Source organism: Macaca thibetana, chromosome 15 (assembly GCF_024542745.1).
Source record: "Macaca thibetana thibetana isolate TM-01 chromosome 15, ASM2454274v1, whole genome shotgun sequence".
NCBI lineage: Eukaryota > Metazoa > Chordata > Mammalia > Primates > Cercopithecidae > Macaca > Macaca thibetana.
The window spans coordinates 45151145-45175678 of NC_065592.1; the positions used below are offsets into that span (position 1 = coordinate 45151145).

Sequence of the window (24534 nt, forward strand, 5' to 3'; positions counted from 1 at the left end):
CCCAGCACTTTGGGAGGCTGAGACGGGCGGATCACAAGGTCAGGAAATCGAGACCATCCTGGCTAACACGGTGAAACCCCGTCTCTACTAAAAAATACAAAAAACTAGCGGGGCGAGGTGGCGGGCGCCTGTGGTCCCAGCTACTCCGGAGGCTGAGGCAGGAGAATGGCGTAAACCCGGGAGGCGGAGCTTGCAGTGAGCTGAGATCCGGCCACTGCACTCCAGCCTGGGCGACAGAGCCAGACTCAGTCTCAAAAAAAAAAAAAAAAAAAAAAAAAAAAAAAAAAAAAAGAAAATATGCTCAATAACATTAGTCATAAGGAAAATGCAAATCGAAACCACAGTTAGATGCCACTGATACCACTTCATTCTGATGAGAATGACTGTAATACAAAAGATGAACAATAACAAGTGTTGGCAAAGGTGTGAAGAGATGGGAACCTTTCTAAACTGCTGGTGGGAATGTAAAATGATGCAGCCACTTTGGAAGACAGTTTGGCAGTTTCTCAAAAAGTTAAACATAGAGTTAACCATATGATCCAGCAATTTCATTCATATATACATATACACACACATATACATCCAAGACAATTAAAAACACATAGTCACACAAAAACTCGCACACAAATGCTCATAGCAGCACTATATATAAAAGCCAAAAATGTAAACAGCTCAAATGTCCATTGACTTGTGAATGGATAAACAAAATGTGTGTGGTACAATGGAATACTATTCAGTAATGGAAAGAAATTAAGTACTGATACATGCATGGAGGAACTTTGAAAATGTTATGCTAAGTGAAAGGAGACCTACACAAAGGACCATATATTGTATGATTCTGTTTGTATGAAATGTCTAGAATGGGCAAATCCATTGACAGTAGATTAGTGGCTACTGAGGACTGAAAGGAGGGGGAGTAAAAGAGAACAGTTGCTAGCTGGTACAGTGTTTGAAATTTGTTCAGATATTTTAAAATCCTGGAATTAGATTGTGGTGATGGTTGCATAACCTTGTGAATATACTAGAACCACCAATTGTCTATTTATTTTTATTTTTTATTTTTTAGTGATACAGTCTTGCTCTGTCACCCAGGCCGGAGTGCAGTGGGACAATCATAGCTTACATATCATAGCCTCAAATCCCTGGGCTCAAGCAATCCTCTAACTTCAGCTAGATTACAGGTATGCACCACTAAGCCCAACTAATTGATTTTTGTTTTTTGCTTTGTAGAGATGGGGTCTCGCTCTATTTCCCAGCTTGGTCTTGAACTTCCTGGCCCAGCTGATCCTCCCGCCTCAGCCTCTCAAAACACTGGGATTACAAGTGTGTGCCACCATGCCCAGCCACTAACTGTATATTTTAAGAGTTAATTTTATGGTATTGAATTACATCTCACTTTTTTTTCAGTTCAAAACATTACAATGAGCTTGTTTTTAAGGTTTATTGAAGTATAATTCACATACGCATACACCCTTGGAGTGTAAAAGAAACCCACCTTTTTAAGGTATACAATTCAATGAGTTTTGATACATACTACAGTCATGTAACCATCACTGAAATAAAAAAATAAAATATTTCCTTTATCCTAAATGTTCCTACATGCCCTTTTGCAGTCAGTTCCCTCTCTACCTCTAGCTCCTGGAAACCACTGATCTGAATTCCACTCCTAGTTTTCTCTTTTCCAGAAAGCCACAAAATGAGTCATTCAGTATGTAGGCTTTTCTAAGTATCTTACAATGGACTTGGTTTTAATGGGACTTACCTTGACTACCATCCAGACCCAGCAGTCAAACAACAGGGCTACTTCTCTCTAGAATCCAAGGTTGCATACAAATAACAATCAAATCTAAGCACTTACTTTACAGAAGGCAATATATCATAGCAGTTAAAATCACAGTATGTAGAATTAGACCAACCTGGGTATATTAGTCTGTTTTCACACTGCTAATAAAGACATATATGACTGGGTAATTTATACAGGAAAAAGGTTTAATGGACTTATAGTTCCACATGGCTGGACAATCATGGCGGAAGGCCTCACAATCATGGTGGAAGGCCTCACAATCATGGCAGAAGGCCTCACGATCATGACAGAAGGTCTCACAATTATGGTGGAAGGCAAGGAGGAGCAAGTCACGTCTTACGTGTATGGCAGCAGGCAAAGAGAGAGCTTGTGCTGGGAAACTCCCCCTTATAAAATAATCAGATCAGCTGGGTATGGTGGCTCATGCCTGTAATCCCAGCACTTGGGGAGGCCGAGGTGGGCAGATTACCTGAGGTCAGGAGTTCAAGACCAGCCTGGCCAACTTGGTGAAACCCCATCTGTACTAAAAATATGAAAATTAGTTGGGCATGGTGGCACGCATCTGTAATCCCAGCTACTCGGGAGGCTGAGGCAGAAGAATTGCTTGAACCCGGGAGACGGAGGTTACAGTGAGCTGAGATTGTGCCACTGCACTCCAACCTGGGCAACAGAGCAAGACTCCTGTCAAAAAAAAAAAAATCATCAGATCTCATGAGACTTATTCACTGTCATGAGAACAGCATGAGAAAGACCTGCCCCCATGATTCAGTTTTCTGCCACTGGGTCCTTCCCACAACATGTGCAAATTCAAGATGAGATTTGGGTGGGGACACAGCCAAACCATATCACTGGGTTTGAATCACAGTTCTAAAATTTCCTGTTGTGATAAACTTCAAAAGTTTACTTAAACTCTCTAAGCCTTTTCCTGATTTCTACAATGTGAATAAAAATACCTATTTCATTGGGTTCTTGAGAAGATTCAATTAAAAAGAGAGAATGAATGTCCACACAATGCTCAGAACATAATAGGCAACTAACAAATAATATCTATTATTACTTTATTACTATTATGATTATTACTGATTGGCAGAAGGCATATGACCTGTAAGGACACTTAATTCCTTATTTTCACACAGTTGTCATGCCTTAGAGACTTCCCTAACTATCCCTCCAGCTTCAACTCGCCTGAGTACATGATTTTTGTTCTAGTCTTGTATATCTCATAGCTTCTAGGTTATTTCTATTTCACTAGAGACCTTGGGAAAGTTTATTAATCTCTCTAAGTTTTAGATTCCACATCTAAAACAAGGGATTGATAATATTACTTACCACATAAGGTTGTTGTGAGGTTTGAAAGAGGAAATGTACTTTACCTAGTGCTTGCTACTTAAGTAGAAGAGAAGCCCTCTTACCTGCTGTAGTCAGGGCCAACATTTGGATAGTTAATTTAATTAGTTTTTTCAAAGTTGATGAAGAGGGGGCAGTATTATCTATGTTTATATCCAGTCTTAAACCAATAGTTCTTAAAATGTGATCTAGGGACTCTGGAGAGTCCCTGACACACTTTGATGGCTCCATGAGGTCACAGCTATTTTTCTAATAATACTAAGATTTTATCTGCCTTTTTCACTGTCATTCTCCCACAAGAGTACAGTGGAGTTTCCCAGAAGCTACATGACAAGTGACAATGAAGCAGATTGACTGCAGAAGCAGATGTGAGAATCCAACTGTCTTCTCTTAAACCAGACATTAAAGAGACTGCAAAAAGTGTAAAACAATGCCACTCTTCTCACTAAATGTTTTGGAAAATATAGTTATTTTTAAAATATTTAAATGTTTTAATTTATATTAACGTTTAATGTGTTTATTATTGTTAATTTGAAACATAATAACAAATAATTTATCAGTTTTAATTTCTAACATGGTAAATATTGACAGATATAATCCACATAAATAAAAGTTCTTTGGAATGCTCAATAATTTCTAAGAAAGTAAAGGGGGGGTCTTTTGGTTTCTGGTCTGGAATGTCAGGAGCTTGAAAGTTGTCATTCCATTCTAATAACAAGTGAAAAGCTGAATCAACTGAAAAATCAACAACTCTTCTTAGATCTGTCAGGCAGACACAGAGAATTACAATTTACTGGAGCAGAGACCCACAGGCAAAACCTCCATTGGACAGTACCAGGGTGGGAAAACATGAACTGCAACTAACAAATTGCTGGAGGCTCAGTGTGGACAAGTCTCAGAGTTCAAAAGCCCTTGTGGGGGAGGGGGGGTGCTCCCCATACTTTATAGTAACCATTTTGAAATACAACAAAGCTTTTTTTTTTTTTTTTTTTTTTTTTTTTTGAGACAGTGTCGCTCTGTTGCCCAGGCTGTAGTGCAGTGGCACTATCTCTGCTCACTTCAACCTCTGCCCCTGCCTACTGGGTTCAAGTGATTCTCCTGCCTCAGCCTCCTGAGTAGCTGGGACTACAGGCATGTGCTACCACATCCAGCTAATATTTTGTATTTTGAGATGGGGTTTCACCATGTTGGTCAGGCTTGTTAAATACAGTAAAGTTCCTCTTCAAAGACACAGTATGTACAACTTTCTTGTTCTTTGTTCTGCAAGTAATCTTTCCTGCCTTTGCCGTGCTCAGACATGTCCACGCATGCCTTAGCTTTAGTCAGTCTATAACTCACGTCCCCTTCTTTATTTGGGAATGTGTTAGCTTCCTAGTTCCCCCAAAAGTGACCTCCTCCTTTCCTTTGTTCCTCCATTGCGCGTTTACCTATTTAGGAAAAGTTTAAGATCCTGGCCAGTTGGGATCAGTTTAGCATGTGTGGTCCAGTTCCAGCCAATGGAAGCAGGACACAGAAGTAGGGACAGTGTCAGGAATAAATACCCCTGCTTTCCTTTGTTCCTTGTGCTCTTGCAGCAACCAAGAGCATGAGCAGCACCCTTCAGCAGAAGTAAATTTGCCTTGTTGAGAAATCCTTTGTTTGAGTGCTCATTTTCTTTGTGACTCCAAGCAATTGTTTGCAACAGGCTGATCACGAACTCCTGACCTCAAGTGATCCACCTGTCTCAGCCTCCCAAAGTGCTGGGATTACAGGTGTGAGTCACCATGCCTGGCCCAGAGCATTCTTTTACCAAGGTCTAATCTACTGGGGTTTTATCAGAGCCTAACTGACCCAGCATAAGAGAAATGCCTAACTCTAGCAAGCTCCAGACCTTCTGTCCCATCTAAAGGGGAGAAAAAAACTAAGAGGCACTTGTACTGATCACATTCCAGTGACACAGGCTTCCTAAAAGACTGAGACCCAATCATGGGGTTATAGAACACTTCCCACCACCCATCTCTCCCCACCCTACCCTCTACCGCCACATTACTAAAGGCCCATTTACTGCGGGTCCTTTTACCCACTACCTCATGTCTGGCTTTCAACAAAAACTCACAAGGCATATTATAAGGCAAAAAACATAGTTTGATGACAGAACAAACATCAGAACCAGACTCAGATATGGCAGAGATGTTGGAATTATCAGACTAGGAATTTAAATAACTATTATTAATATGCTAATGATTCTCATGGAAAAAGCAGACAACATGCAAAAACCGATGGGTAATCTAAGCAGAGAGATGGAAATTCTGAGAGAGAATAAAAAAGGAATGCTAGGTATCAAAACCACTGTAACCGAAATGCAGAATGCTTTTGATGGGCACATTAATAGACCACATATGGCTGAACAAAGAATGTCTGAGCTTGAGAATCTGCAATAGTAACTCTCAAAACTGAAAGGCAAAGAGAAAAAAGACTGTGGGAAAAAAACCCAGAAAGAATATCCCAGAAGTGTGAGACAAATACAAAAACTGTAACATACGCAAAAGAAGAATAGAGAAAGGGACAAGAGAAATATCTGAAAAAAAAGGAGTCTTGAGATTAAGAAAAAGTTTGAGAATCACTACTTTAAACATTTTCGAGAAAACATACAACTGTATTTATTTTCCAATCTTTTGACACAGAGAGAGGATATTTTCTTGTGTGTGAGTCCACTAATTGGACTCTTAAATAAATCACACCCATGGCACATTGTCTACAATTTTCAATTTAAATTTCTTAAAGCAGAGTAAGAATTTGAAGATTTTTGCAGAAGAATTGTGGTGCAGGACCTGTCTAGATTTTAACAATTTTCTCCCTGACATCTAATATGACAGCAATTTATTTTACTATGAATCTATCCAAAGCATTCAACTTAATTTTCATAAAGACAAGACTTTCCACTCTCTTTTTAGGTCAGTTTGTGTAATTTAAATTAACTTAATACAACTGCAAGATTAACAATTGGCTTGAGTAGGCTGGGAAATAATCATAACTACCCTTGTGTAACTCCCAGCTACAGGGAGCAGGCATTTTGGGCAGCCAGGAACCTGACATGGGTGCTGGTCCCCACATTTTGCAGTGGTAATGGAGCGTATAAGTTAATCTCGGTAGCCAGGTAAAGGGAGATTGATTAAAAGCATTTTGCAAAACGTGGAAACCACTATTAATATTAGTGCCCGACTATTAACTCAAACCCTCCTTGCCCACTAATCCATAATCCTCAATTATAAGAAAGACTTCTTATTTTCATCCTTATCTTCAGTAACCATCACAGTGGGGATAACTTGGGGAATATTTTGATACCAAGTCTAAACAACCCTTCAGTCCCCAGTCCCCTATGCTAGTTTAAATATCCTCTCCTTTGTATCTCCTCTGTTTTTTTATTGTTGTTTTTGTTTTGTTTTGTCTTATTTCATTTTCTTTCTCTTTCTTGGTTTTAAAACCCTGCCCTTTGCTCAACCTTTCTCTTTATCCCTGATCTGTCCCTAAGCCCTGCAATGTCTTCTGCTGACAGGTCTCTTACACTGGACCCCCCTCATGCCCTTTTCCCTGACTTTCTTCCTCTGACTCTTCCCTGCCCCCAGGCTCTCATATAAGTTAAGGGCACTTGGCAATTATCTCACAGAATGTAGCTATCACCAGGAACTTTCTGGAGGCCAGAGGCCCTATCCTTGTCATTTCGCTCTCTTTCTAGCATCTGGTGCTGGCCCATGGCACATGTCCCTTGCTTCCTGATTTCAAGGGCAGGGGCCAGGGCTGGTCAGCTCTGGATGTGTACTGAGGGGCTGCAGGGGAGGCCATGCTCAGGGCACATGTAGATGACCAGTGTGTCTGTCTCAGCAGAGGCAAAGTTTTTCCCTCTTGTTTTGACAGTTAGGGTTGCAAAGGCAAGTGGCACAGCCTCCTCAGACAGACATAACATTGTGGCCAAAGCATGGTCAGAACTTAGTTATTGCCTCTACTTGCAGGAATGCCAACAAGGACAGGATAAAAACTTTTTAATCCAAGGAACATTTCTTTTTTTTTTTTTTTTTTTTGAGACGGAGTCTCGCTCTGTCGCCCAGGCTGGAGTGCAGTGGCGTGATCTCGGCTCACTGCAAGCTCCGCCTCCCGGGTTCAGGAATCCAAGGAACATTTCTTTGCAGCGAGAGTTAAAATTTACATAGAGCTGTCCGCAACTTGTATAATTGGGTCTGTGGGACGCACACCCTAAACTCCTGTGAGGCCCTTCACCAAACTTTAAATTGCTTCTGGGATTAAAACTGGCTCCCAAACAACCAAGGCTCTAAACTGCTCCATGGCTCCCTGATAGAATCTCTGGAGAGCAGGTCTGGGTGAAGGCACAGGGTGCCCGCCCTGAGCATGCAGGCAGGGCATGACTGCAGAATCAGCGGGAAGCAGCTCCTCGAGCTGTCCTTCCTCTTGGCATCTCACCAGGCATGGAGGTGAGGAAAGTTAGCAGGAAAGTTAGCAGCTAGAGCCCCTTCAGCTATGGCCAACCCCACATTCCCTTTACCTTGCTGTGAAATTTGAAGAAATTGTTTAGTTCCAAGACAGCTAAATAGAATTTGCTATATGCTTCCAGGCACAGCCCCAACCAATGGGGCTAGCTGGAGATGGTCAATGTGGGCAGTTGGAACAATCACTTCTCAAGCCTGGAGACCTTCCAGCATCATCCCCTGTTATGAGACCTTTTGTCCAGGTAAGTGCCTGTCTCCATCATGGACTTATCTCCACACTGGATGTAGACTGGGTTCTCTCTGTGGCTAAACCTTCTTCAGGTAGGTGAGCAGAAGAGCAAAGGTTGTGAGTGGGAACTTGGCCATAGCTTCCATAGGGTCTTTTATAAGGGAAAGGGAGCAGGCATGTTCTGGGAGTCTAGGCCTGTGTGGGGATGGGGCAGAGTAGGGGGAATAATGGGGGATAACATTAGAAGGAAGCTTCTGCCCAGTGTAAGGAAAACCTTTCTAGCAATGGAGGCCATCCGACAAAGGAATGGGAGGTATGAGCTCTACCTACCTTAAGGTGTTCCAAACAAAAATTGGAAAATTGTGTTGCATGGAAGGTATTCGTGCAATGGAGGGAAGCGAGACAAGACCAGTTACTTTACAATATCTCCGCCAAGTCTAAGATTTTCCAGTCAGCAGTGCTAGTAACTCTAAAGACGGATCTCTTTTCCCCACATATTCCTGATGTTCACAGTCAATCTCCTCTGATAACTGCATGAGGATGGCTTCAAACTGGGCCCAGTTTCTCCCACCAGATCTTTCGCAGCCAGCAACAGTGTGATAGTTACAGATGGAATGTGTGGCTCCCAGGGACACCATCCACCCCCACCCAAGCCCTGACATGAGGCAGAGATCTCGGAGAAAGGTGTGATACCTCTACTCTTCATGAATATCCTAGGGAGAGAGAGGATAATCAAGACTTCATAGTCGATTCTTTAGTGCTTGGTAGTTCTACTCTTGCACAAATGGACCAGCAAGGATCTAATCAGAGTGGTAAGGGAAGGAGCCTTGGGGAGAAGGTGAGGAGCCACCTGGCCCTGTCCTTGCTGCCTGTGCTCCTTTCTGAGCCTCAGCTTCCTCATCTTAACATGAGAAGTCAAGGCTTGAGGTTTTCTTTCTTTTTTTTTTTTTTTTCTTTTTGAGACAGAGTCTCGCTCTGTCACCCAGGCTGGAGTGCAGTGGCACGATCTTGGCTCACTGCAAGCTCCGCCTCCTGGGTTCACATGATTCTCCTGCCTCAGCCACTCCAGTAGCTGGGACCACATGCGCCTGCCACCATGCCTGGCTAATTTTTTTGTATTTTTAGTAGAAACGGGGTTTCACCGTATTAGCCAGGATGGTCTCGATCTCCTGACCTCATGATCTGCCCACCTCGGCCTCCCAAAGTGCTGGGATTACAAGCATGAGCCACTGCGCCCAGCCAAGGCTTGAGGTTTTCTCTAGTGTGCTGGATCTATAGGTCTGCGGTGCCATTTTCAGCCTCCTTTGAGCGATCCCTCTGTAAGCCTGGGTGGAATTGTCTGCTCTTCCGTGGAGAAACCATTACCATGACATTGCAGTGGTTTAATGGTCAGCTTGGATATAGAAAGCCCTGAGTTACGAGCTGTGACATAAAACTGCTCCCAAAGCACAGAATCTACCCACAAACTCACACTGGGAGGCATGAGGGACACTTGTCCTTGGATTCTATTCCTGCTCCTTCATGGTTCTGGAGCAGACTGGGAAACAGCAGTACTGGGAACAAAGGCTGGTTAGAGGGGATATGGAAGTGCTTCTGTTAGTGTCTCCAAGCTCTCTTGCTCAGAAACTCCTCATTGACAGGGCAGCCAAGGGAGATCCCCAACCAAACTCACGAGAAATGAACTAGAAACCAGGAATCAAGTAACAAATGTAAATGCTGGATAGACCCTAGTTTTCCCGATCTCTGCTCATCACATACTCCCTGGGAAGGACTGTATTTGGAGTTGAATTATCATCAGAGAATTAGAGCCAGGGGAGTGGGTGGGGTGATGTCAGTGGCCAGCATCACTGAGTGTGACAGCCTGAAGCCTCCAAGGACACTGCAGGGACAATTCAGGGACAAGCAGGGCTGGCCAGAGGAGCCCACTTCCCTGGTCAGTGTTGGAACCATGCAGCATGCCCTCAAAGGTCCTCTTTTATGGAGCTTATGCAGATCCTTCCTTGCATATCCATTCCTTCAAGTGTGTTAATACCACTGATCTGATGAAAATTCTTTCATTTATCATGGTTTGATTAGATTTCCAGGGTCTGCTTCTCCTACTTTTGATCTGACATGTCCTGACTTTTAAGGTAACTTCAGTAGGCAGTGAATTTTATCTGTTAGCTGCTGATATTACAATTTGGCATCTCAAAGGGTAAATTTGATTATATGTTCTAGAAGCGTCTCATTATAAATACCACATACTGATCTTTATAAACATGTTTGCTGTTCTCAGTTTCCCTAAATGGGGAAGAGAGAATTTAAAATGGAAGTGGCCAACCAATCCATTGTGGCAGAATTTGTCTTGCTCGGCCTGTCAGATCAGCCAAGGCTGGAGAAAACATTCTTTGTGCTCATCCTGCTGATGTACCTGGTGATCCTGCTGGGCAACGGGGTCCTCATTCTGGTGACTGTGTCCGACTCCCACCTACACATGCCCATGTACTTCTTCCTCGGGAACCTCTCCTTCCTGGACATCTGCTACACAACCTCCTCCATTCCTCTGGTCCTGGACGGTTTCCTCACTCCCAGGAAAACCATCTCCTTCTCAGGCTGTGCAGTGCAGATGTTCCTCTCCTTTGCCATGGGAGCCACAGAGTGTGTGCTCCTGGGCATGATGGCGTTTGATCGCTATGTGGCCATCTGCAACCCCCTTAGGTACCCAGTAGTCATGAGCAAGGCTGCCTATGTGCCCATGGCTGCCAGCTCCTGGGTGGCTGGTGGAGCCAACTCCTTGGTGCAGATCTCTCTTGCAGTACAGTTACCCTTCTGTGGGGATAACATCGTTAATCATTTCACCTGTGAGATCCTGGCAGTTCTGAAGTTGGCCTGTGCTGACATCTCCATCAATGTGATCAGCATGGGGGTGGCCAACGTGATCTTCCTGGGAGTCCCAGTCCTGTTCATCTTTGTCTCCTACATCTTCATACTCACCACCATCCTGAGGATCCCCTCAGCTGAGGGACGGCGAAAGGCCTTCTCCACTTGCTCTGCACATCTTACTGTAGTGGTGATTTTCTATGGGACTATTCTTTTCATGTATGCAAAGCCCAAGTCTAAGGACCCCCTGGGGGCAGACAAACAGGGTGTTTCAGACAAGCTCATCTCCCTCTTTTATGGAGTGTTGATCCCCATGCTCAACCCCATCATCTACAGCCTGAGGAACAAGGACGTAAAGGCTGCTGTGAGGAGCCTGGTAAGTCAGAAATGCTTCACCCAGCGATAGTGAGAGGAAGCGGTGTGTCTTTTGGTTCTGTTTACACAAGGGGTCTACTCAGTAAGCACAGACTTGCTTAATGGTCCCACACAACAGTTTCCAAACTGATGTTCATTGAGATGGGGCTTTCTTCGTGATGGAAGATGGAACACTAACTCTTTAGAATGTGCTAAATTACCTAGAACCGAGAATAAGTGACTATTAAATTTTCTTTGTATTTTTATTCTGAAAAAATAAGCAATAAAAATTAGAACTTTGTAAAACAAACACTTATTTCTTTGTTCGTGTGCAGACCAGTTTCAATTTGTATGTGACAATTACGTTGTTTTCTGTTGTATTGTGTAATGGGGAGCATGACAGTGAGGAAAAGTCACTTTTTTTTGAGAAAACCATTTTTATTATCATCACCACCCAGGTTATCTGTGCTAAGTTATGTGCCAAATGGCCAGATCTTCTAAAGAACAGCTACATAACATTTCTTTCATGTTTCAAGAGATGAAAATAACTGTACAAGATTAAGTACAAAAGTACACAAGACAGTAGACACGAAAAAGATCCATGTGTGAGATTTTTATCCCACCTACAGCTTTTATGTATTGAAAAGTAGAATTCATGATCTAAAAAATATTGTCCTTCTATAGTCCTGTCAAGTTTAGTGTAAGTGGGTTTAACCTGATTACAACACTAACACCAGTGTCACTTATCTGATATTTATAAAAATTCATATTTTTCAATAAATGAAAGTCAGTGTAACACCCATGCAAGCTAGAATGCTAGCTGTTTGGTGAACAAGGACCTGATATCAGAACAAGAAGTATATAAAGTCCCAAACTTTAAAGTATGATCTTTTTCAAACTGCATCCATTCCTCACATTGAAGATGTGAAACCCAAACCCATTCCTCTTTGTGTGTGGATTTGTGATCTTGCCTTTTCATACGGAGCATCTAAACTTCTAAATACTTCTTCCTATTGCTTCAGAGTCTTGTAACTTTCTTCATCAACTGAGCTACATCGAGCTTCATCTTCACTCTTAATACCCATCAATTTCCTAAATTTGACATTTTGGTCCTTGTTTCCAAAATTCAATTTTTCACGTATTTCAGCAGATTAAGATTTGTCCTCTTCTTTCTTGCCCTGCCAAAGCATTTTCCTTTTTTTCTCTTGTTCAGCAAATTTCAATGGATTCACATGGAAATTCTGCTGGGTTATAGTAGCTAGGTACAGCTATTCCTGTCTCTGCCAAAGCTTTAGCTTGCAGGGCTGCCATTTGAGCTGTCATGGCTATCTGAGGTATTACTTGCATTCCTGATGCCAACAGGGCAGCAACATTGAGAACAGAACCCCCAGTAGCTGCAGCTGCTGCAGTTATTTCTTGTTGTTTTTGTTTTTCAACCATTTTCTTGTATTGCTGTTCTTATAATTTCTTTGCCCTTTCCAACCTCCTAGCTAAAGCTTCTTGTGTGTCTATTGCTGTGTTTCTGCTTCTGAAGGGAAGTGGACTCGGAGTCCAGCTTTAACTTCTGCTAAATCTTCTCGGTTTTTCAATTCTCTTTTTTCTATCTCGACTCCTACTCTTTGTTCTACTCCTGCTTCTAGTCCTATGCCTGTGTCTCGATCTTGAGCAGGAATGAGATCTGATATGCCCTTTTCTTTCCCTGTTTCTGGATCTTGATTTCTTCCCCTCTCTGCTTCTAGGTTGAGACTTCTTCCACTCCCCACTCCTGGATCGAGACTTCTGCTCCAGCCTGCTTCTACTACGATGGCGTCTTTCACGAGACCTAGATCTTGAGTGACTTCTGCCTCTTGATGACTTTCATTTTTTGCATTTGTGCTTGTCCTCACTATTTTCAGATTAATTTAGTTGCTCTCTTTCTTTATCAGAGGAATGTTCTTTGTCATTATGTTCCTCAGATTTGTGTTTCTTAGAGGATTTTTCTTTGGATTCATGTCTTCTTGCCTCTTTGCTTCTGTTCCAGCTCCTGTGTTTTCTTCCTTTATTACTTGACTTTCATTTTCTTTCTCTTGACCTTGATCGTGATCTTGAATAATGATGTTTTGAGGCTCCAGGAGGAACAGATACATCTGACTACTCTTTTTTCTTATCTCTATCTGGTGATGTCCTTTGTGGGGTTAGTCCATCTCATTCTGTATCACTAGCTGCCACAGTTCAGAGTCCTGGCTGCTAGGGCCACACCTCCACTTGCTGCTTTCAGCAGTTGGAAAAGTCACTTCTTAATTGGCATCCAAATTGAAAACCAATCTGCTATTTTAGAAAATTGCCAATATCAAGATGCATCCTGAATGACATAATTTAACCCCTCTTTGACTATAGGCGCTCAGAGTGTTGTCTGTTTAATTATTTCCTGTTTAATATCCTAGAGAAAATTTTGGGTAACTCTTTTTCCTCTTAATACACATAGAGCATGTCTATTTTCTACCCAAAGTCACTGAAGAGTTTGCTGCAACACCACCAAACTAGATAATACAGTCCAAGAAGAGAATCTTTAGCAGTCTTCCTCTAGATAAATCATTACTACAATATGAAGTTTATATTCACAGTCCATTTCATTTCTTTATGATTTTAGATTGGATGCTGGCAATAATTTCCAAGCCTACTAATAATTACCCTTCTGGCTAAGAGCATAGACTTTGCAACCAGACTAACATGGAGTACCTCTGCCTGCACACTTCAGACCTGTTTAGAAAGAACTATTTAATCTTGTGGACCCTTAGTTTCCTCATTTGTAAGATGGAAATAATTAAACCAACTCCATAGAGGTGTTGTGAAGATCAGTATGTGTATATGTTAAAAATGCATAGTGGGATGAGGCACCCAAGATGGCTGAATAGGAACAGCTCCAGCCTCCAGCTCCCAGCATGAGCAACACAGAATATGGGTGATTTCTACATTTTCAACTGAGGTACTGGGTTAATCTCACTGGGGTGTGTTGGACAGTCAGTGCTGGTCAGTGGGTGCAGCCTGACCAGTGAGACCTGAAGCAGGGCAAGGCATCGCCTCACCTGGGAAGTGCAAGGGGGAAGAGAATTCCTTTTCCTAGCTAAAGGAAACTGAGACACACAACACCTGGAAAATCGGGTAACTCCCACCCTAATACTGCGCTTTACCAAGGATCTTAGCAAACGGCACACCAGGAGATTATATCCCACACCTGGCCCAGAGGGTCCCACACCCACGGAGCCTCCCTCATTGCTAGCACAGCAGTCTGAGATCTAACTGCAAGGTGGCAGCGAGTCTGGGGGAGGGGAGCCCGCCATTGCTGAGGCTTAAGTAGGTAAACAAAGCCTCCAGGAAACTCGAATTGGGTGGAGCCCACTGCAGCTCAAGGAGGCCTGCCTGCCTCTGTAGACTTCACCTCTGGGGACAGGGCATAGTTAAACAAAAAGCAGCAGAAACCTCTGCAGATGTAAATATCCCTGTCTGACAGCTTTGAAGAGAGCAGTGGTTCTCCCAGCACAGAGGTTGAGATCTGAGAACGGACAGACTGCCTGCTCAAGTGGGTCCCTGACCCCTGAGTAGCCTAACTGGGAGACATCCCCTACTAGGTGCAGACCGACACCTCACACCTCACACGGCTGGGTACACCTCTGAGACGAAGCTTCCAGAGCAAGAATCAGACAGCAACATTCGCTGTTCAGCAATATTCTATCTTCTGCAGCCTCCGCTGCTGATACCCAGGCAAACAGCATCTGGAGTGGACCTCAAGAAAACTCCAACAGACCTGCAGCTGAGGGTCCTGACTGTTAGAAGGAAAACTAACAAACAAAAAGGACACCCACACCAAAACCCCATCAGTACATCACCATCATAAAAGACCAAAGGCAGATAAAACCACAAAGATGGGGAAAAAGCAGTGCAGAAAAGCTGGAAATTCAAAAAATCAGAGTGCATCTCCCCCTCCAAAGGAATGCAGCTCTTCGCTAGCAATAGAACAAAGCTGGATGGAGAATGACTTTCACGAGTTAAGAGAAAAAGGCTTCAGTCGATCAAACTTCTCAGAGCTAACAGAGGAACTACATACCCAGTGCAAAGAAACTAAAAGCCTTGAAAAAAGAATGGATGAATGGATAACTAGAATAATCAATGCAGAGAAGACCATAAACGAGCTGACGGAGATGAAAACCATGACACAAGAACTATGTGACAAATGCACAAGCTTCAGTAACCAACTTGATCAACTGGAAGAAAGAGTATCAGCGATTGAAGATCAAATGAATGAAATGAAGCAAAAAGAGAAGTGTAGAGAAAAAAGAGTAAAAAGAAATGAACAAAGCCTCCAAGAAATATAAGATTATGTGAAAAGACCAAAACTACATCTGATTGGTGTGCCTGAAAGTGACAGGGAAAATGGAACCAAGTTGGAAAACACTCTGCAGGATATCATCCAGGAGAACTTCCCCAACCTAGTAAGGCAGGCGAACATTCAAATCCAGGAAATTCAGAGAATGCCACAAAGATATTCCTTGAGGCCGGGCGCGGTGGCTCACGCCTGTAATCCCTGCACTTTGGGAGGCCAAGGCGGGCGGATCACGAGGTCAGGAGATCGAGACCATCCTGGCTAACACGGTGAAACCCCGTCTCTACTAAAATACAAAAAATTAGCCGGGCGCGGTGGCGGGCGCCTGTAGTCCCAGCTACTCCGGAGGCTGAGGCAGGAGAATGGCGCGAACCCGGGAGGCGGAGCTTGCAGTGAGCCGAGATGGTGCCACTGCACTCCAGCCTGGGCGACAGAGTGAAGACTCCGCCTCAAAAAAAAAAAAAAAAAAAAAAAAGATATTCCTTGAGAAGAGCAACTCCAAGACAAATAATTGTCAGATTCACCAAAGTTGAAATGAAGGAAAAAATGTTAAGGGCAGCCAGACAGAAAAGTTGGGTTACCCACAAAGAGAAACCCATCTGACTAACAGCAGATCTCTCGGCAGAAACTCTACAAGCCAGAAGAGGGTTGGGGCCAATATTCAACATTCTTAAAGAAAAGAATTTTCAACCCAGAATTTCATATCCAGCCAAACTAAGTTTCATAAGTGAAGGAGAAATAAAATCCTTTACAGACAAGCAAATGCTTAGAGATTTTGTCATCACCAGGCCTGCCCTACAAGAGATCCTGAAGGAAGCACTAAACATGGAAAGGAACAACAGGTACCAGTCACTGCAAAAACATGCCAAAATGTAAAGTCCATCGATGCTAGGAAGAAACTGCATCAACTAACAAGCAAAATAACCAGCTAATATCATAATTACAGGATTAAGTTCACACATAACAATATTAACCTTAAATGTAAATGGACTAAATTGTCCAATTAAAAGACACAGACTGGCAAATTGGATAAAGAGTCAAGACCCATCAGTTTGCTGTATTCAGGAGATCCATCTCACATTCAGAGACACACATAGGCTCAAAATAAAGGGATGGAGGAAGATCTACCAAGCAAATGGAAAACAAAAAAAGCAGGAGTTGCAATCCTAGTCTCTGATAAAATAGACTTTAAACCATCAAAGATCAAAAGAGACAAAGAAGGCCATTATATAATGGTAAAGGGATCAATTAATCAGGAAGAGCTAGCTATCCTAAATATATGCACCCAATACAGGAGCATCCAGATTCATAAAGCAAGTCCTTAGAGACTTACAAAGAGACTTAGACTCCCATACAATAATAATGGGAGACTTTAACACCCCACTGTCAACATTAGACAGATCAATGAGACAGAAAGTTGACAAGGATATCCAGGAATTGAACTGAACTCTGCACCAAGTGGACCTAATAGACATCTACAGAACTCTCCACTCCAAATCAACAGAATATACATTGTTCTCAGCACCACATTGCACTTATTCCAAAATTGACCACGTAGTTGGAAGTAAAGCACTCCTCAGCAAATGTAAAAGAACAGAAATTATAACAAACTGTCTCTCAGAGCACAGTGCAATCAAACTAGAACTCAGGACTAAGAAACTCAATCAAAACTGCTCAACTACATGGAAACTGAACAACCTGCTCCTGAATGACTACTGGGTACATAACGAAATGAAGGCAGAAATAAAGATGCTCTTTGAAACCAATGAGAACAAAGATACAACATACCAGAATCTGTGGGATACATTTAAAGCAGTGTGTAGGGGGAAATTTATAGCACTAAATGCCCACAAGAGAAAGCAGGAAAGATCTAAAATTGACACCCTAACATCACAATTAAAAGAACTAGAGAAGCAAGAGCAAACACATTCAAAAGCTAGCAGAAGGCAAGAAATAACTAAGATCAGAGCAGAACTGAAGGAGATAGAGACACCAAAAACCCTCCAAAAAATCAATGAATCCAGGAGCTGGTTTTTTGAAAAGATCAAAAAAATTGATAGACCACTAGCAAGACTAATAAAGAAGAAAAGAGAGAAGAATCAAATAGACACAATAAAAAATGATAAAGGGGATATCACCACCGACCCCATAGAAATACAAACTACCATCAGAGAATACTATAAACACCTCTATGCAAATAAACTAAAAAACCTAGAAGAAATGGATAATTTCCTGGACACTTACACTCTCCAAAGACTAAACCAGGAAGAAGTTAAATCCCTGAATAGACCAATAGCAGGCTCTGAAATTGAGGCAATAATTAATAGCCTAGCAACCAAAAAAAGTCCAGGACCAGACGAGTTCACAGCTGAATTCTACCAGAGGTACAAGGAGGAGCTGGTACCATTCCTTCTGAAACTATTCCAATCAATAGAAAAAGAGGGAATCCTCCCTAACTCATTTCATGAGGCCAACATCATCCTGATACCAAAGCCTGGCAGAGACACAACAAAAAAAGAGAATTTAAGACCAATATCCCTTATGAACATCGGTGCTAAACTCCTCAATAAAATACTGGCAAACCGAATCCAGCAGCACATCAAAAAGCTTATCCACCACGATCAAGTGGGCTTCATCCCTGGGATGCAAGGCTGGTTCAACATACACAAATCAATAAACGTAATCCAACATATAAACAGAACCAAAGACAAAAACCACATGATTATCTCAATAGATACAGAAAAGGCCTTTGACAAAATTCAACAGCCCTTCATGCTAAAAACTCTCAATAAATTCGGTATTGATGGAACATATCTCAAAATAATAAGAGCTATTTATGACAAACCCACAGCCAATATCATACTGAATGGGCAAAAACTGGAAACATTCCCTTTGAAAACTGGCACAAGACAGGGGTGCCCTCTCTCACCACTCCTATTCAACATAGTGTTGGAAGTTCTGGCTAGGGCAATCTGGCAAGAGAAAGAAATAAAGGGTATTCAGTTAGGAAAAGAAGAAGTCAAATTGTCCCTGTTTGCAGATGACATGATTGTATATTTAGAAAACCCCATCATCTCAGCCCCAAATCTCCTTAAGCTGAGAAGCAACTTCAGTAAAGTCTCAGGATACAAAATAAACATGCAAAAATCACAAGCATTCTTATACACCAGTAACAGACAAACAGAGAGCCAAATCATGAATGAACTCCCATTCACAATAGCTTCAAAGAGAATAAAATACCTAGGAATTCAACTTACAAGGGTTGTAAAGGACCTCTTCAAGGAGAACTACAGACCACTGCTCAGTGAAATAAAAGAGGACACAAACAAATGAAAGAACATACCATGCTCATGGATAGGAAGAATCAATATCGTGAAAATGGCCATACTGCCCAAGGTAATTTATAGATTCAATGTCATCCCCATTAAGCTACCAATGACTTTCTTCACAGAATTGGAAAAAACTGCTTTAAAGTTCATACGGAACCAAAAAAGAGCCTGCATTGCCAAGACAATCCTAAGCCAAAAGAACAAAGCTGGAGGCATCACGCTACCTGACTTCAAACTATACTACAAGGCTACAGTAACCAAAACAGCATGGTACTGGTATCAAAACAGGGATATAGACCAATGGAACAGAACAGAGCCCTCAGAAATAATACCACACATTTACAGCCATCTGATCATTGACAAACCTGACAAAAACAAGAAATGGGGAAAGGATTCCCTATTTAATAAATGGTGCTGGGAAAATTGGCTAGCCATAAGTAGAAAGCTGAAACTGGATCCTTTCCTTACTCCTTATACGAAAATTAATTCAAGATGGATTACAGACTTAAATGTTAGACCTAAAACCATAAAAACCCTAGAAGAAAACCTAGGTAATACCATTCAGGACATAGGCATGGGCAAGGACTTCATGTCTAAAACACCAAAAGCAATGGCAACAAAAGCCACAATTGACAAATGGGATCTAATTAAACTAAAGAGCTTCTGCACAGCAAAAGAAACTACCATCAGAGTGAACAGGCAACCTACAGAATGGGAGAAAATTTTTGCAATCTACTCATCTGACAAAGGGCTAATATCCAGAACCTACAAAGAACTCAAACAAATTTGCAAGAAAAAAACAAACAACCCCATCAAAAAGTGGGCAAAGGATATGAACAGACACTTCTCAAAAGAAGACATTCATACAGCCAACAGACACATGAAAAAATGCTCATCATCACTCGCCATCAGAGAAATTCAAATCGAAACCACAATGAGATACCATCTCACACCAGTTAGAATGCAATCATTAAAAAGGTCACGAAACAACAGGTGCTGGAGAGGATGTGGAGAAATAGGAACACTTTTACACTGTTGGTGGGACTGTAAACTAGTTTAATCATTGTGGAAGACAGTATGGCAATTCCTCAAGGATCTAGAACTAGAAATACCATTTGACCCAGCCATCCCATTACTGGGTATATACCCAAAGGATTATAAATCATGCTGCTATAAAGACACATGCACACGTATGTTTATTGCAGCACTATTCACAATAGCAAAGACTTGGAATCAACCCAAATGTCCATGAGTGACAGACTGGATTAAGAAAATGTGGCACATATACACCATGGAATACTATGCAGCCATAAAAAAGGATGAGTTCGTGGCCTTGGATGCAGCTGGAAACCATCATTCTCAGCAAACCACCGCAAGACGGAAAACCAAACACTGCATGTTCTCACTCATAGGTGGGAATGGAACAATGAGATCACTTGGACACAGGAAGGGGAACATCACATACCAGGGCCTATTGTGAAGAGAGGGGAGGAGGGAGGGATAGCATTAGGAGATATACCTAATGTAAATGACGAGTTAATGGGTGCAGCACACCAACATGACACATGTATACATATGTAACAAACTTGCACGTTGTGCACATGTACCCTAGAACTTAAAGTATAACAATAAAAAAAAATGCACAGTGACTATCAAAAAGTAACCTCCCAATTAATACATTAACATTTTTATTATTAATGAAATGTTAAACAACTCCCCAAAGGAAGCCTCATGACACTTGAAGACAGACTATAACACCACACTTAACTGAGTTAGTTCAGATTTATCACTGTAGCACATTCGGGGTGGCTTTCCAGTTTATGACCTAACCATCTGATTTCTCTGAGCATTTTCTCCAGCCATCCTTCTTCCCCATCCACAGAGCGAGTCACTCATGTTTGCTCTGAGTGACACTGACTCTCCCTAGAGCAATCAGATTCTTTCTGCCAGGTTTCGAGAATTGTCATTAGTACCAGGGAGTGAGTCATTGGATCCATAGCATGCAAACTTGGGAGCTGTGAGGTAATCATGTTTGACTATGTGGACTGGAGAGGTCAAGAGTAACCATGTTTGCAAAGAGAAAAGAGTAGCCAAAGAGAGAGAGAGGAGCAAAGTTGAGAGATGGTTAAGAGTATGGACTTTGCAGCCAGACTAACATGGAGTGCCTCTGCCTGTGTAACTTCAGGCCTGTTTTAAAAAAAACTGTTTAATCTTGTGGACCCTTAGTTTAGAGAATCCTCATGTGTTCCTATTTTTTCATTTCCATTTTTCCTAAAACCTGGCTACATTCACATTCCTGAACTTTTGTTTCTAATGGACAACCCTTTATAGTGGATTCTGGTTTTTGCTAATCTAAATTAAGTTGCTTTCTTAGGAGGGGGAGCAACAAAAGTCACAACTAATATAATTACTATCTACTAGCTTACGTAAAATATATATTCCTTTTCATAAGCCTCATGCACACAGTACCACGTTATCATGCCTGGCACAAGTCTTGGAGAAATCAGTTCTGAAACAATTATTCTGGACTCAACATGTAGTGCTTCTTGTAATCAAAGACTCCCTTCCTGCTACTGGGACTTTGCCATTTGTGGTTTCTATCACCTGTAAATCTGGAACATGTCCAGGGATTGATGTTATTCAAGAGGTCTAGTGTTCAAGTCCCTGCCCTCCCAACATAATGTTACAGGATCATTGAGGTGTTGCTTCACCAGGCAGCAACCTCTGTGGCCAGTGTTGCCTTTGCCCAAGTTTTGCTCAGGCCCACTGGGCCCACTTGGCCAGGCAGGCTGCACTCAGCTTACACTACCTGCCTGGATCCCCTGCCTTCCAGTGAGCCAAGTGGTGAGGGGTGAGCGAGCCGAGTGTAGGGTATGGCCTCTGCGTACATCCAGGCACGCTGACTGTGGCAGGGCAGACAGCTCCAGGTGCCAGCATGGGTGCCAGCTCCCTGCAAGTCTGCAGCTGGACCAGGCATACTGCAAGCAGCTTCCATGGCTGGCATTGGGGAACATGGTGGTGCCTGGAAGCTTGAAGATGCCAGGAATCACAGAACCCTAAAAAGGGTGTCACAGCCCTGGCTTGGGGAGCTCCTAAGTCTGGGTTCCCTGAAGGGCTGCAGCTCTTCTCTCCTTCTTGTCATTTGCAATGTGGCAAGCAAGGGGCATGTTTCAGCCCCTCCATTTGGTGGGTCTTGAGTTCTTGTCCTGCACCCTGGAAGAATGAGCTACATGGACAAGTGAAAGGTGAGCAAGGTGAAGAGGGGCTTTATTGAGTGATATAACAGCTCAGAGGAGACTCACAGTGGATAGCTCCTCTCCACAGTGAGGGTGTCCTGACAAGTGTTCATCCTTCAGCAGAGAGGAGACGCTGGAGTGGGTAGCTCCTCTCCATAGCCAGTTGTCCCGACATTTGCTCAGCTCTCAGCAGAGAGGAGACCCTGGAGTGGGTAGCTCCTCTCCACAGCTGGTCATCCCAACTTCTTCTCAGCTCTCAGAAGAGATGAGGCACTGGAGTGGGTAACTCCTCTCCACAGACAGGTCCTCCCATAGCCTCCTTGAGTCTGGCTGAGTCCTGGGTTTTTCTGGGCTTCAGAGGGGAGGACATGCATGCTGATTCGTCCATGGCTGGCTATGGCTGGGCCCAGAAAAAGCACCATAAGTTCCCATTCTGGTCTGTCAACCTGGCTCCCCAGTTTCAGGTTGTCCCTAACTTGAAGATGGGGCTTCACTGGGGACCTACCCTTTCTGCCCAGGAACATCTCTGGCTCCTGCCATTACCCAGGCTGTTTGTGCTGAGGGACGCCTGCAGGCAAGCCCTGAGCTGCTCTCAGTGCTCCCACCTCAGCCTCCATCCTATGCTCATTGGTGCCTCAAGTCCAGAGAGGTGGCAGGAAGCTGGCATGTTGGTGCTGCCCCAAGTGTGTACACACCCAGATGGGTCACAACAGCACCCTGGCTCACCCTCAACTCTGCTCTAAGACTGGAGTGGGCACCAGCAGAGGAGAGAGGCCAGGTAGTGGGAGCACACACCTCTAAGCCAGTGGGGGACAGATGCCGGGGTCCACAGCAAAATAGGTGTAACTGTGAGCTCACAGTCGTTCAATATACTGCACCATCCAGAAGCAACTGGCCCAAGAGAGTGACATAATGGCCGTTTGATAGCACAGCTAAGCCACCAGCTTAGAAATAATGCCAGGTGAGAAGGGGGCACCTTCCTCCAGAATGCAGTATGTACTCTAAATCAGTGATCATTTTATGGTGCTGTGCCCCAAATAAGTAAAATACAGGGTGGTAGCAAGAGTCACTCTGATTACCATCACTTCCAGGGACCTATTTGGGAAATGTGTGCTTCCCATCCCTGCAACTCTATCTAGGCTTTGCAGGTCTAAGGGTCCTATTTCAGTTCCCAGAGAACTGACTATATCAGGGGGACACAGAAAGAATCCAAATAAACATTTTTAGCATTTTATTGAGGTATATCTTATATACCCAAAAATTCATCCCTTGTACAAATCAATTATTTTTAATAAATGTATACAGTTATGCAATCATTACCACCAAATGATTTTAGAACATTTACATCACTTCAAAAACTTCCCCCATGCCCAATTGCAGTCAATCCCCACCAGAAGGCCTGGACAACTACCAACTTACTTATTTCTAGAAAGATTTGCTCTTTTACATGTTCCCACTTATTTGTGGGAGCTAAAAGTTAAAACAATTGAACTCATGGAAATAGAGAACAGAATGATGGTTACCAGAGGCTGGGAAGGGTAGCCTTGGGGACCAGCCTCAACACCACCCGTAGGGTACCCAAAGTCCGGTGGTGACGAAGGAATGAGAAGAGACAGGTTAAGATTGCATAAAGAGTGGGGGCCAGGGGGCCAATTGCAAAATGGAGGCTGCAAAAGGCTCAGAGTCCTGGTCTCCACACTTTATTAAGTATAATCACTTAGATTTAAGAAGCAGACGTTCAGAGCAAAACGGTGAAAGGAAGGCAGTACGTCATACGCGTAACCTATAGCAACAGCGGTTTAAATGAATCTCCTTTGCGCTTAAACAGCATGTCTTTAACTTATTGGAGAGTAGCTGGTGGGAGCGGGCTTAACTAGGAGCCTGCACATCTGTCCACATTCCAATGCTTCAAAGGAGTATCTTTCTCCTTGAACACAGCGTTTACAGATAAGAGAGCAGTTCTTGCTCTGAGAATGGGAACATAATGGCAATAAGAAGGCTTTCCTCCCCAGAGGCCTGTTGTGGCTTTTCACAACTTACTGTCCCATATTTTTATGACCAGTTTATTTAGACCTAAATAAATAAGGCACCCCATAAGCCTTTTTCCCAACAGGGAGTGGGTAGCGGGGTTGGGGGGAAGTAGGAATAGTTAATGGATACAAAAAATAGTTAGAAAGAATGAATAAGATCCAATATTTGATAGCACAACAGGGTGATTGTAGTCAATAATAATTTAATTGTACATTTAAAAATAACTAAAAAGGTATAATGGGATTGTTTGTAATATAAAGGATAAATGCTTGAGGTGATGGATACCCCATTTACCCTGATGTGATTATTACACATTGTGTGCCTGTATCAAAATATCCTATGGAATATTTTGGTATATATTATGGTATATAGCCATAAATATATACACCTACTGAGTACCCACAAAAATTATAAAATAAATAATTTTTTTGGAAAGGTTTGGTCTTTCTAGAGATTTCAAATAAATGGAATCCTATGCTATCTTTTCATCTGGTTTCTTTCGCT

General features: G+C 42.7%; 6 protein-coding genes and 1 pseudogene across 8 annotated transcripts in view; 4 read left to right on the forward strand and 3 right to left on the reverse strand.

The window, feature by feature from the left end:
- HINT2 (histidine triad nucleotide binding protein 2) overlaps nucleotides 1-24534 on the forward strand; it is a 546951-nt gene that overhangs the window by 324477 nt on the left and 197940 nt on the right. Inside the window, exon 1 of one of the 3 annotated variants that reach the window (XM_050762267.1) lies at nucleotides 3803-3806. The exons of the other annotated variants lie outside the window; for them this stretch is intronic. The gene's annotated coding sequence lies outside the window, so the exon portion shown is untranslated. Of the gene's footprint in view, nucleotides 1-3802; nucleotides 3807-24534 lie in introns of those variants that run through there. 3 annotated transcript variants of the gene reach the window in all.
- CLTA (clathrin light chain A) overlaps nucleotides 1-24534 on the reverse strand; it is a 429778-nt gene that overhangs the window by 234265 nt on the left and 170979 nt on the right. The window lies entirely within an intron of this gene.
- SPAG8 (sperm associated antigen 8) overlaps nucleotides 1-24534 on the forward strand; it is a 454367-nt gene that overhangs the window by 228722 nt on the left and 201111 nt on the right. The window lies entirely within an intron of this gene.
- Nucleotides 1-24534, forward strand: part of TLN1 (talin 1) — a 501447-nt gene that overhangs the window by 165464 nt on the left and 311449 nt on the right. The gene's annotated exons all lie outside the window — the stretch shown is intronic.
- The window catches only part of RECK (reversion inducing cysteine rich protein with kazal motifs), a 394564-nt gene that overhangs the window by 150683 nt on the left and 219347 nt on the right, over nucleotides 1-24534 (reverse strand). The window lies entirely within an intron of this gene.
- On the forward strand, nucleotides 10167-11179 carry LOC126938075 (olfactory receptor 13C7-like). Its single transcript, XM_050762218.1, has one exon. It carries the CDS (start codon nucleotides 10167-10169, stop codon nucleotides 11124-11126), a length of 960 nt encoding a protein of 319 aa, XP_050618175.1. The 3' UTR covers nucleotides 11127-11179.
- Nucleotides 11968-13285, reverse strand: LOC126937842 (arginine/serine-rich coiled-coil protein 2-like; annotated as a pseudogene).

What these genes read in the sequence shown, in the direction of transcription:
- LOC126938075 (XM_050762218.1), top strand. Translation starts at nt 10,167, where the DNA reads ATGGAAGTGGCCAACCAATCCATTGTGGCAGAATTTGTCTTGCTCGGC.